Here is a 13,420-nt window from a genome sequence, read left to right on the forward strand (position 1 = left end):
CAGTGTTGATTAATTTTAATGCATGTTCATGACAGTTGTCGCTCTCTAGCTGGTCGCTTCCCAGTCTTTTGCTAGCCTTCACCTGTACTAAGCGGGAATACTGCTTGTGCATCCAAACTCCTTAAACCCCAAAGTTATTCCACATGAGTCCACTATACCTACCTATATACGGTATCTACCTGCTGTTCCAAGTAAATTTGTATGTGCCAAACTCTAAACCTTCAAATAAATATCCTATTTTGTATGCTCGAATATCTCATGTATCAACTAGGGTTGTCTGTATCTTCCATGTTAGGCGGGTTATTCTCAAGAGAAGTGGACTCCGCTCCTCACTCACGAGATAAATGGCTGGTCACCGGGATGCCCAGTCCCATGTTTTATGCAAACTAAATCAAAATAATTGCAAACAAAACTCCCCCTAGGACTCTTGTTAGTTGGAGGCACTCGTTGTTTCGATCAAGCCATGGATTGATGCTTGTGGTGGAAGGGGGAGTATAAACTTTACCATTCTGTTTGGGAACCGCCTATAATGTGTGTAGCATGGAAGATATCGCCATCTCTTGGTTGTTATGTTGACAATGAAAGTATACCGCTCAAAATATTATTCACCTCTGTTTCAAAACCGAGCTCTGGCACCTCTACAAATCCCTGCTTCCCTCTGCGAAGGGCCTATCTATTTACTTTTATGCTGAGTCATCATCCTCTTATTAAAAAGCACCAGTTGGAGAGCACCACTATCATTTGCATTCATTACTGTTAGTTTACATTGAGTATGACTTGACTGGATCTCTTTTACCATGAATTACAATGTCTAGTCAGTCCTTGGTCTTTAAAGGTGCTCTGCATTTATGTTTTGCGGTCTCAAAAGGGGCTAGCGAGATACCATCATGTTATATCATATTATGATTGTTTTGAGAAAGTATTGTCATCCAAGTTTTATTATTATGGCTCGCTAGTTGATTATGCTATTGATATGAGTCAACTTGAGACCTATGCGTTATTGCAAATGTGGTTAGTTACAATCTTTGCTGAAAACTTGAATGCTGGCTTTACATATTTACAACAACAAGAGCAAACAGAGTTTGTAAAAGTTTTTTTTATCACTTTCAGTTTGTCAACTGAATTGCTTGAGGACAAGCAAAGGTTTAAGCTTCGGGGAGTTGATACGTCTCCAACGTATCTACTTTTCCAAACACTTTTGCCCTTACTTTGGACTCTAACTTGCATGATTTGAATGGAACTAACCCGGACTGACGCTGTTTTCAGCAGAATTACCATGGTGTTATTTATTTGCAGGAGCAAACGTTCTCGGAATGACCTGAAACTTCACGGAGACACTTTTCAGAAAATAAGAAAAATACCTGCCAAAGATGAAGGCCAGGGGGGCACCCTCTTGCCATGAGGGTGGGGGCGCGCCCCCCTACCTCGTGGGCCCCCTGTTGCCTCTCCGACTCCAACTCCACCTCCATATATTGAGTTTCGATGAGAAAAAATCAGAGAGAAGAAACCATCGCGTTTTATGATACGGAGCCGCCGCCAAGCCCTAAAACCTCTCGGGAGGGCTGATCTGGAGTCCGTTCGGGGCTCCGGAGAGGGGAATCCGTCGCCATCGTCATCATCAACCATCCTCCATCACCAATTTCATGATGCTCACCGCCGTGCGTGAGTAATTCCATTGTAGGCTTGCTGAACGGTGATGGGTTGGATGGGATCTATCATGTAATCGAGTTAGTTTTGTTAGGGTTTGATCCCTAGTATCCACTATGTTCTGAGATTGATGTTGCTATGACTTTGCTATGCTTAATGCTTGTCACTAGGGCCAGAGTGCCATGATTTCAGATCTGAACCTATTATGGTTTCATCAATATATGAGTGTTCTTGATCCTATCTTGCAAGTCTATAGTCACCTATTATGTGTTATGATCCGTTAACCCCGAAGTGACAATAATCGGGATACTTACCGATGATGACTGTAGTTTGAGGAGTTCATGTATTCACTATGTGTTAATGCTTTGTTCCGGTTCTCTATTAAAAGGAGGCCTTAATATCCCTTAGTTTCCGTAAGGACCCCGCTGTCACGGGAGGGTAGGACAAAAGATGTCATGCAAGTTCTTTTCCATAAGCACGTATGACTATGTTCGGAATACATGCCTACATTATATCAATGAACTAGAGCTAGTTCTGTGTCACCGTAGGTTATGACTGTTACATGATGAACCACATCCGGCATAATTCTCCATCACCTATCCATTGCCTACGAGCTTTCCATATATTGTTCTTCGCTTATTTACTTTCCCGTTGCTATTGCTATCATCACTACAAAATACCAAAATATTACTTTTACTACGGTTACCTTTTGCTACCGTTATCACTACTATCATATTACTTTGCTACTAAATACTTTGCTGCAGATATTAAGTTTCCAGGTGTGGTTGAATTGACAACTCAGCTGCTAATACTTGAGAATATTCTTTGGCCCCCCTTGTGTCGAATCAATAAATTTGGGTTGAATACTCTACCCTCGAAAACTGTTGCGATCCCCTATACTTGTGGGTTATCACTACCGCTCGCAGGGAGCGGTACTACCGCATAGGGACGGAAGTAAAAAATTACTTCCACGCCTAATTCCGCGTGCGCCAGCGTTCTGGACTAGAGACAGCGGTACTAACGCTCGCGAGGAGCGGTACTACCACGGGGCGCGGTACTACTGCAAGCCAAGGCGGTACTACCGCAAGCCCCTACGGTACTACTGCTCCCTTGAGCAGTACTACCGCATGCCACAGAACCTATAGCACTTGGAGGCCTTCATCTCGCCGTCTTTGTTCCAATGCAGCGAAGGAAAGGTGGTGCAAAGAAATAGATGTGTACGTGTTGATTCCACCCTAACCTTTCCGAAGTGAACCCCCTCTTGATAGTACGGCTTTCCTATGACTCAAAATCCACCGAAAAGAAACGTAGAAAAACCGCCGTCTTCGATATGCTCCGAGGGGCACCGAATCGTCTTATGCCTAGACATGAGATATCTGAAATGCTCAATGCACACGGTGAGTCCGCAAATGCACTGTCATCAATCACCAAAACCATATAGGGAGAAATATGCCCTTACACCGACCTCCATCACCTTGAAGCTAACATTACTAGAGATGAGTTAAATGTTGTTGTCTTTGACTTGCATGGGGAGAAGACACTGTAGAAGGGTAGAGAGGGATTTGGTGAAATTGTTGTTGTATTGCTTGAGGCTTGTGTGCATATATATAGAAGTACATGATCAACTTGGAGTACAAGACAAGGTAGAATAAATCCTACGTTATCCTATCTTCCTAACTAATTACGGTACTCAACACACCCCGCAATCACAACGGTAGGGATGCAAATACTGAGACTGGAGAAGAATCGGAAGGTAAGAAACCATATAGAAAGGTAGAGGGGGATTTGGTGGAATTGTTATTGCATTGTTTGAGCCTCGTGGGCATATATATAGGAGTACATGATCAACTTGAAGTACAAGACAAGGTAGAATAAATCTTACGCTATCATATCTTTCCTAACTAATCACGATACTGAACAGGCACAAGGTCCAGACATTTTTATTAGTGCATTCTTCAAGTGTTTCCACCGTATAATTGAAGATGATCTTTTTTAGGAAACTAGGCAAGCGGTCAGACTTGAGGGCCAATCAATGGAAGCTCCTAATGGGGCAAATATAATTTAATTCCAAAAAAAGTTGCACGGATGGCCTCTGGTTTTAGGCCAATTAGCATAATGCATAGTGTTGTCAAGATCTTTTGCAATATCCTTGCCAGCAGATTGGGACCGGAGCGATGTGAATGAGTCCCCACAAGAAAACATCTAAATAAACTTGATACCCACGCAGCGTACTGTGTAGTTAAAGAGTGGGTATATACAATCATGTCTACTAATGAAATCCCCGACCTTGGCTACTGGGTTCTCTTTTTCCAAATCAGAAAGGGGCCCGAAGACAAAGAGAGTCCCCATTGAGGGCCCATCTACCGTGCGCAGTGTTAGGTAGAGCCATCTGGATGATCCGTGTAGGTTTATCAGAATTTGTATCAAATTTACTAGCTCGTTCCTTGTGTCAGTTGATTCAATCACCGTACAAACATTTGAGTACACTAATTACTTCTATATATTAATGTATATGTATGCTACTTTCCTTTATTTCTACAACATGTAGAACATGCTACTTTCCTTTATATATTTTTAAACAAGGCAAAATACTTGCCATTTTCACTAAATAAGAAGTAGATATTTGCCCAGTTAATTGGCAAAAAACTAAGTGAAACCCTTCACAACCTACTGATCTGGCACACATAAAGATACTACATCGGGCATACCATTACAACAGCAAAAAAATCTTCATCTAATGCTTCGTTTTTATCCCTCTTCACCGCTCTACTTGATGTCCTAGTTGTTCCTGTCAAAATAACACAAACATTGGTTTCTTTTTTCATCAACACAAAGCAGCTACCAATATATCTCGTAGTGATTACACATTTCAAGACGAAAAGTACCTCATTGACAAAGAAGGCATGGAATCCGTAAGGAACCCGGCTCGGCAGCTCAACAACCGCCACTGGATCAGCACACATCGTCTTGGCATCAATCACATTTATTTCAGATTTGCTGCATCCACAGTGCACGCAAAGAAAACAAAATTAATCACATTAACTTTAGATTTCCTGCATCCATGTAGCAGTACCATCTTGCCTTAGTGATGTAGGAAATGAAAGGAGTACCCTGTGTTTTCATCGTGCACAAAGAATATCAAGTACCCATCATCTTCTTCCCCTAAAACACCAGGCTCCTTGGGCACGAAGACCGCCTCCGAACAAAACCTACCAGGCCCCAGGTCATATATGCCCCTCACATTCCCCCCAACTTCAAGCTGCTCCTTGTCGCTCTCTGGCTCCGCATGTAGGTCAAATTTTATGATGCCAATCATTTTTAAGATGCCAGTCACCTTCACTGTGCTCTCAAGTATCGTGCAGTAGACGTACCGCTGCTTTCTGCATTCAAAAAGATAACATATGAGATGAAGTTTGATAGTTCCGACAAGGAATCTTACTTTGAAATGAAAGTTTTATCATGTGTTAATAGTGATTTCTATGGTATATGCATCATAGAACAAAACAAACTTTGAAGTGAGACCTCCAGTATAAGTACCTGCCAGTATAACTCTCATTGATCCGAGGAAAGTCTATGGCAGATACTGATAGTTGTTTCTGCGAAGCAGCACCTGTTTTCATGTTGAATCTCATCTCGTACCTGAAAGATATAACATTAGGGCAAGTAGTGGGTTGCATGGAATTAAAATAAACGGTATGTATTGTGGGTATACATACAACTCATTCCCGGGATCCTCAAGCTTGTCACTTTGGTGACCATTCACTTGGTCCAAATCTAGGTTGTTGAGACGACATGTAATCAGAATAACTTCGTCACCCTCTTCCCAGGCGTTAGCTGCGAGAAGAAATATGCTTCTTGTGATTAGTTCAATAATATTAGCATGGAATGAATAATACAAATAATTACTGCAATTCGTCGATTGATATGTGCTCTAGCAAAGAAGCAAGATGGATTTGACTCTCTTATTTATATTTTCATCTGACTGTTTTCGGGTGGATTATTAATAATTAGATCTCGCCCAAAATTAACTTATATTTTTTGGTTTTGCATGGACAATGCTAAAAATTAACTCAAGGAACTGATGTTGAACTTAATTCATCCTCTTGAACATGTTTATTTCAATTTTACTCCCTACGTCCCATAATGTAAGATGTTTTTTAACACTACACTAGAGTCAAAACACGTCTTGCATTATGGGACGGAGGGAGTAGTTCTTATGCTATGGTGCTAGACAACATTGTTGGGAGAATAAAGAATTGCATTTACATTTTATATTCATCATTTCCCTTGCTATGTTGAATTATGACAAATGATATAGAAAGATTGCACATTCGGAGTCCAAGAAAAATGTTAGAGATGGCATACCATTGTGGAATATGAAGCAATTGGGGAGTTCAAACCATCTGATGGTCTTTTCGTCCTTCTCATAGCGTTGGAGTATACCAAACCGAGCGTTCTTTGTAGGATCAAACTTGTAGATAAATTCACCATTCTTCGCCATTTCCTTATACAAGAACATATCAGGTTACAATAAGACCAGGTTATGAAGAGGAGTATTAACCATTTATCAATCGTTGATGCAAACATATGTTGATCATATGCAACCGTCAAACAAATGTTGACTATGGCATCCTTCAACATGATGAAAAGAAATGGTATAGGGGGGAAATCCTACGGAAACCACTTATTATTAATGTCATTTACCATCCTATACATAAATCATCATGTACCTTTGGTCGAAAAAACATTGGCAAGTCCATAAATATGGAATAGTTCTCTGTAATGGCAAAGTCATGCATCATTACAGATTCCGATATTGTTATTGGCACAGGGTCAAGCATAATTCCGTCCTTGGTGATGACCCGATATGTACAATAGGGAGGTTCATGCGAATACCCAAAGGTGAACATTTCATCTGAAAGAAAGATACAAACTACATGATTTAACCCAATTTTCATGAATGTAAGTAAGAAATGGTATGTTTTCACCGTGATGTACCTGTGAATGGATCAACCTTTGGATGAGCAGTGAAAGGATGTTTCAACCTTTTGTCATAATCCAACAAACCAAGAGTTTGCAAGTCTCCATCTTCAAGGATCTTAACAACATCTGAAAAACAAAAATAGAAACTCATGCTTCACATTTGCCATGTGCCGTTTATCATGCAAAGTATATGGTATTATCATGCCCACAACAATGTGTGGGCCATGATCTATTATAAGCAAATTGTGCTAACAGACTAACTTACAAGGTTTATCTGATTCTGACAGGGCCATGAGTTTGCCATGATGATATATAAGCGCAGTATTAGCTGGAAAAGAAGGGAGCAAATCAAAAAATACCACTAAATAAAATGCCCATGAAACATATGTAGATATACATCATTCAGTGACTACTTAAGGTTAAGAAGTACCTGTTCCAATTCCGTAAGTAGCATCTAAGACTTTAAGTTTCTTCCTAAGTTCTTGTGTTAGAACCATAAACAATCCAAAAACACCCTTTAGATCTCCAATCTGTAAAGATTGAAGGAAAAAAAACTCATGTGTGCGCACAACCGATTTCTTATATAGCCATCACTAAACCCACAAGATTTGGAAGAGATGGGGTTTTAGTGGTGGACTAAGTCATACACATGTACGGTATATATTAGAATCTTACTTAAAAGAAAGTAAGAAAGTTGCAAGCATGAATAAGAAAATTGGAGCATTTCCCGTGGAAAAAGGAGCATAGTTGGAGATGGCGGCACGTAAGATTACCTTGGTAAACTGGTAAGAACATTAAGGCTTTTTAGTGAAACACGTAAGCTTACCTTGGTAAACTTTGCTCCACCAAAATACTCTTCTTGCTCGAGGCGAGAAGTCTTCACATATCTTGATACATATGTAGCTTTTCCATCTTTAATGCGCATTGCATGGATCATTCTGTAAGAAACAATGTAAAAGTTGATGCAATCATGAAGCCAAAGTTTGAATCATAATAGATTAAGGCTTGACTTTATCAGCAAATAGTGAGCTGTAGAACTGTATTGAAAACGGGAGAGAATGAACGTGCACGCAACCGGTACGACTAGATATACAATATTTCAAACAGAAAGGGATTGTGTCACGTACCCATCCCCATCAAACCTGCAAAAAAAGGAAAACACAAACACCAAAATTAGAAATGTGGCCCTCAATTGTTGGAAGGAAAATTGTCAACAGGTAAGAGTTAGTACCAATGATACCCTGCAAGAGGGGCAAACTTGGGGTTAGGCCCCACCCTGACAAATTCTCCATTCAAGCACTTCTGCAGATAACAAAATAAGGATCACCATGAGGAAAGGAAAAGAAAGGATTTTCTAGAGGGCTGCACTGCATGCATGGCTCCAAGAAAAATGTCAGCAAATCAGCGTAGAGGTTGTTGTTATTAGTTGAAAAAATGCTGGAGAAAATGGTGATTTGCTCTAGAAACAAAGGATGAAGAGAGGGAGGGAGAGGGATGCTGACCGGGAGGTGTCCGCGGACGGGGAGGCCGGCGGCGGGCGGGGTCTCGTCCGGCACGGGGGCGAAGTTGCCGGAGAGCCAGGGGATGGGCTCGGCTTTCTTGTCGTCGTGACGGAGGCGGACGGCGAGCCGCTCGAGCAGGTCGACCGCCCAGGACGCCACCCCCTTGCGCGGCCGCGGCGCAGGCACCACCACCATTGCCGCCCCCTTGCTCTGGGTATCTTCTCCCATGGTGGCCGCCGCTGCTGCTGCTTGTGCTTCTCCCATGGTGGCTGGTGGCGTTCCAGATTACTGGCCGGGGTGGGCTTGTATAGGAGACCGGAGATGGTCGGCAGAGTTTGCGTTGCTTGGGACTTGGAAGAGTAGAGCAAGGGAGGGACGGCACGGCAATGGCGACAGCGACAGCCGACGGGCCTCCATATGTCATGTCAGCGGTGGCGCGGATGGCCGGCCACGCCGAGGATCACATCAAGGCTGCCTCTCTCCATGGATTCCTTCGCCCAAATCGCCTGTCTTTCTTGTCCCTCTGGATGGATGGATGGATGGATGGATGGATAGACTCAAGACTCCATCGCACTGACTCGCTCCACGTTTTTCTACGAAATCCATCTGGCCGATCAAATCCTCTCTGTAGACGGTGTTAGATGAATGGGTGCATGATTGGCGCCGGCCCCCCGTTCAAATTCTTTTACTAAAAATAGTCGTGATGGATTTAATAATCCCAGATATTGGGAGCTGGATATAGCATATTGATGCTGGTACAGCGGCAGCAGCTTGTCAAGGTATCGTAAATTGTTCATAGAGCTCATCGATCAGCTGGATATAGTATACAACGGCAGCAGCTTGTCATTGTCAGGCCAACCGTACTGACAGGAGGAGGCGCCATTTTTGGTAGCGTTTGAGGCCATGACCTGGACCCTATGGACTACATGTAGCTAGCAAGACCTAACGAGATGGTCTTTTTACTGTGTGCTTCTGACACTACATTTAAATTTAGGGAAGTTCCAAACAGTTTTTGAATTCATTTTGTTAACTTTAAATTTTTTTTAAAAAAAAATCCTAAAATTAAGAATGTTTTTCTAAATTCATAAACTTATTAAAAAATTAAAGGACCATTTCTTTAATTTGTGCATATTTTTGAAATGTGGATTGTTTTCTAAATTAGGAATATTTTTAAAATTTTATGATGTTTTTTAAAATATAAATTATTAGTGAACGCTTTTTGAATATTAATATTTTTTATATAAGCAAACATACAAAAAAGGAAAACGAAAAAACAAACACAGAGGCACCCCGCCCCGTACTTGGGCCGGCCCAAAAGCACAGGGACGGCTGCGCGTTTGGGCGTCTCACGTCGCCTTATGCGCGAAATAGGAGGTCCAAGAAAAGAATATTATATTTGTGACCCTAATCTATACATATACCTATACCTATACCTATACCTACCTACTATTAAAGGGAATAGGTATTCTTGGTTCAGTCATAATATTCTTTGTCCCATGGTATTTTTCCATTTACGATGGGACCTACCTAATTTTCGTCCGTCATGGGACACTGGGGTTCTTTTTTACGTTTGTCTGTGATTTTCTCGAACGTCTAGGCCGGCCCATGAAGATAAGGATAGGCTGCAAAGATATACTGTAGCTCCAAAAAAAAGATGTGCTTGTGGGGATCAAACCTAGGATGTCATATTACAAACATAAGACTCCAACCAGTTGACCTACCGAGCTTTACTGGTTATAAAGCAGTGAAAATATTAAGAATTAATCTCCAGCGCAGATATGAAATTTTGTTAGATTTCGATATGAACTATTTTTGAAAAAATACCAGAATGTTTTGTGAAGCGCAAACACTTTACAAATTTTTAAACATATTTATAAAAAAATGAAACATTTTTTAAAATACGAAAATTTTCTGAAAATCATGAACATTTTTTTCAAATAGGAACATTTTTATAATTCCAAAAAAAATGTGAAAATGCAAACATTTTTTGAAATTTGCGACCAAATTTGGGAACACAAAAAAATTGAAACTCCGGAAAAGAAATTGAAACATGAACATTTAAAAAATGGAACAATTTGTGGATTCGGGAACATTTTTTTGAAATTCCAATAGAAATTCTAAAAACTTGTGAACATTTTGAACAAAAACATTCCAAACAATTTTTGAAAAAACCCAATACAAATTTGAAAACACGTTTTTAACACATTCTCAAACAATTTTGGAAACGGGAACATTATTTGAAACTCCTGAAAATGAAAACATGACTATCTTTAAGATTTGTGAACAATCTCTGAAAACTGGAACATTTTCTGAAATTCTCAACATTTTTAAAAAGTTGTGAAAATAGGACAAAACCATTCCAAACGAACTTTGAAAATCTAGAACATTTTTTAATTTATGTACAAATACGAAAACACAACCATTTTTTTTAATTTATTAAAATGCACAAACATTTTTTTAGATAGAGAGGGTTCACTTGAATATTTATCCCACCTCGCTTTGATCCACAAAAATCCACCGGTTTATATACGTTGGATAGTTGTCACGTAATCATCAAGCCCAACGAGGGTATGGTGCGGGAGTGAAGGAATTAAGGTTGGCTCTAATTAAAATGAAATTGTTGGAATAGAGTCTGATGAAAGAATTAAATGTTGGCTCTAAATGGAAATGTGGGAAGTATGGCTGAATTCTAGGCTTGGGATGTGCTTGCATGCCCCATGGAGTGTATGGTATGGCTGAATATAACTAACAAAAGATATAAGATACTTGGTTGGAGTTGTATATATAGCTAGTGAGTGATGGCCGAATCTTAATGCGCACTAACAAAACAACCCCCAAGATGTGTGCAATACGAGAGATACTGCTGTCTTCTTTCCATGGGATCAATCGGGTCTTGCTCGCGAACTACTCAAAAACAAAAAAAGAAGCAAACGACATGCCGTCAGCTTTGTTTTTTGGGCGGCACGTTAACCTTTTCAATGTGTAAAGTAATGTTTTTATTTCTCAGTGTTTTTGCCGCTACTAAGTTTTACTTTTTTTGAAAAAAAAAATACCTGGTTAATCTACATCCAATTTTTGATCAAGCATTGTTGTTGTAAACAGCACACACAACAGTTTTAGGCCCGCCGCTGTTGGTCAAAGCAGAACACAACATTGGAAGGCCAATTGCTTGCTACATCCGGAAGCACACCAATATAACACCAGTCGCCCCTATTATTTTTCTATTGGGAAGTTGGACCCCCATGCTACAAAACCAGTTACATAAGTGATACCAAGACAACAAGTCATATAGACAATGCAGCAAAGCCGACCACATGGACACAACAAGGATGACCGCCACTGCTACAAGTCGGAAGCGTGTCGTAGCGAGGTCAATCAGTGTGCTACAAGTTGAATGTGCGGAGGTGTAAAGCTAACTAAGCATAGATGGTAGGATTATAAGGAGAATTATTTGATCCTTACTACCGTGTTAAGGGTTGTTGCATGATTAATGCCTGACTGATATGCATTTCTTTTAGAGCTTGAAGTGCGTCTTCGTGCCGTGTGATACCTTCTGGATACTATTATGCCACACTGGTGAACACGCTAATTTTCACTCTCGTTGCAACGCATAGACATATGTGGTAGTTTATCTCAAAAATAAAAATATGTGTGACCCTAAAAGAAAACAAAAGAAAGAAAATCTCCAGCGTGCCTTGTCTGATGGGGCGTAATTACGCATGGCATAACGCGAGGTGCTAGCCAGCCTCGCCCACGCTCACGCTACAGGGTAACAGGAGCCGCCGATCTGCCGGCCCTGTAATGAAGTGTCATCGTCATTCTGACATTTTGCTAATTTCTTTTTCTCCTTTTCCTTCTTATTTTTAATATTTTAAATGAATATGTTTGAAAACCTAAATTTAATTTAATTTTCGAAAACGGTTAATTCAAACATTGTTAATTTATTATAAAAAATGTTGGTAGCCTTTTAAAAAATGTTTGTGAAAATCAAAACATGTTCCACGTGTAGGAAAAAATGTTACTCAAGTATTTGAAAATGTTAAATGTGTATAAAAAATGTTTGATATGTATAAAAAATGTACAGTATGCTTCAACAATGTTAACCATTTTTAACATGTTAATAAAAATGTTTCTTATGTACATGAAAAATGTACAATCTCTATTTAAAGATAGACATAAAAAAATATCTCAAAAATGTTAATCATGTATAAGACTACTTCAAATCCAACCCGACATCCAACTACACCGTCAACGGACACAACTACATTATGGGATACTACCATGTGGATGATATCTATCCTCGGTGAATGACATTTGTGAAGACTATCCTAGAGGCCCAACATAACAAAAAGAAACTAAAGAAAGAAAACCAGAATGAAAAACAAAGAGAAACCAAAAAACAGTGAAAACCAAATAAACAATGAAAACCGTAAGAAAAACTTGGAAAACGGAAAGATAACAAACCCACCAAAAACGGACCTCTCCGGTCATTGTACAAAAAAAACAACTTAAAACAAAATCTACACTCAACCGAACGACCGAAGCAAATGAGCGAAGACTAGCGAGCGTGAGAACACGCTAACGGGCCGGCCAATATGTGGGGGTGCTATGGCCGAGGAGAGCTACCATCTTGCTATAAGCGAGATATAGCTCCCGCGTGTCTGATGTGCTACACAAAGATGTATTATTGGATTGATCATGCCGTATTCAGCATACCTGGCCAAACGGGCCGGCCTGACCTGGCACGGCCCAGCCCATCGTAATCGTGCCTGGCCTGGCACAGCCCGCCAGGGCACGGTTACTATACGGGCCGTGTCGTGCCGGCCCGCGTGCTGCGCCCCCAGGCTCAGGCACAGCCCAGTTAGTAAACGGGCCGGCACGTTGGTCCGTTTAGCACAGTGGGCCGCATATTTTCAGCTTGTTATTTGACGCGCTGAGCGTTTTTTAGCCTATTTTTACATATTGGGCCATATATATATATGTATAAAAAATAAAAATAAAACGTAATCGGGCCGTGCCATGCCGGCCCGCCTGCCCAGCCTCCAGGCCCAGGCATGGACCAGGGCGTGCCACATGCCGGGCCTGGCTTGTTTAGCCCGTGTCGTGCCTGGCCCAAGGCGGGCCGTGCCGGCGTGCTCATGGGCCGGCCCGAAAAAAATGGCCCATTTGGCCAGCTATAGTATTCAGTATAGTACACAAGACAAAAAAATGTACAAGTGGCCGTCAACCATAATATGAAGATGCACATCTATCGACGTGTATCCCAGTGGGTGGCTATCCAGACAGTT

At 40.9% G+C, this 13,420-nt stretch overlaps 1 protein-coding gene across 1 annotated transcript; it reads right to left on the bottom strand.

The window, feature by feature from the left end:
- Positions 1-4,115: 4,115 nt before the first annotated feature.
- On the bottom strand, positions 4,116-8,660 carry LOC125555396 (carotenoid 9,10(9',10')-cleavage dioxygenase). The gene is made up of 14 exons (XM_048718368.2): positions 8,133-8,660; positions 7,862-7,932; positions 7,758-7,772; positions 7,457-7,568; positions 7,061-7,160; positions 6,896-6,958; positions 6,646-6,756; positions 6,378-6,562; positions 6,013-6,151; positions 5,364-5,481; positions 5,185-5,286; positions 4,758-5,027; positions 4,533-4,644; positions 4,116-4,435 (listed from the first exon to the last, which is right to left on the bottom strand). The coding sequence occupies exons 1-14, from the start codon at positions 8,394-8,396 to the stop codon at positions 4,406-4,408; spliced, it is 1,692 nt and encodes a 563-aa protein (XP_048574325.2). The 5' UTR covers positions 8,397-8,660; the 3' UTR covers positions 4,116-4,405.
- Between the last annotated feature and the right edge of the window lie 4,760 nt (positions 8,661-13,420).

The sequence above is a fragment of the Triticum urartu genome, chromosome 5A, assembly GCF_056163025.1.
Source record: "Triticum urartu cultivar PI428250 chromosome 5A, HENAU_Tu73, whole genome shotgun sequence".
NCBI classification, from domain to species: Eukaryota; Viridiplantae; Streptophyta; class Magnoliopsida; order Poales; family Poaceae; genus Triticum; species Triticum urartu.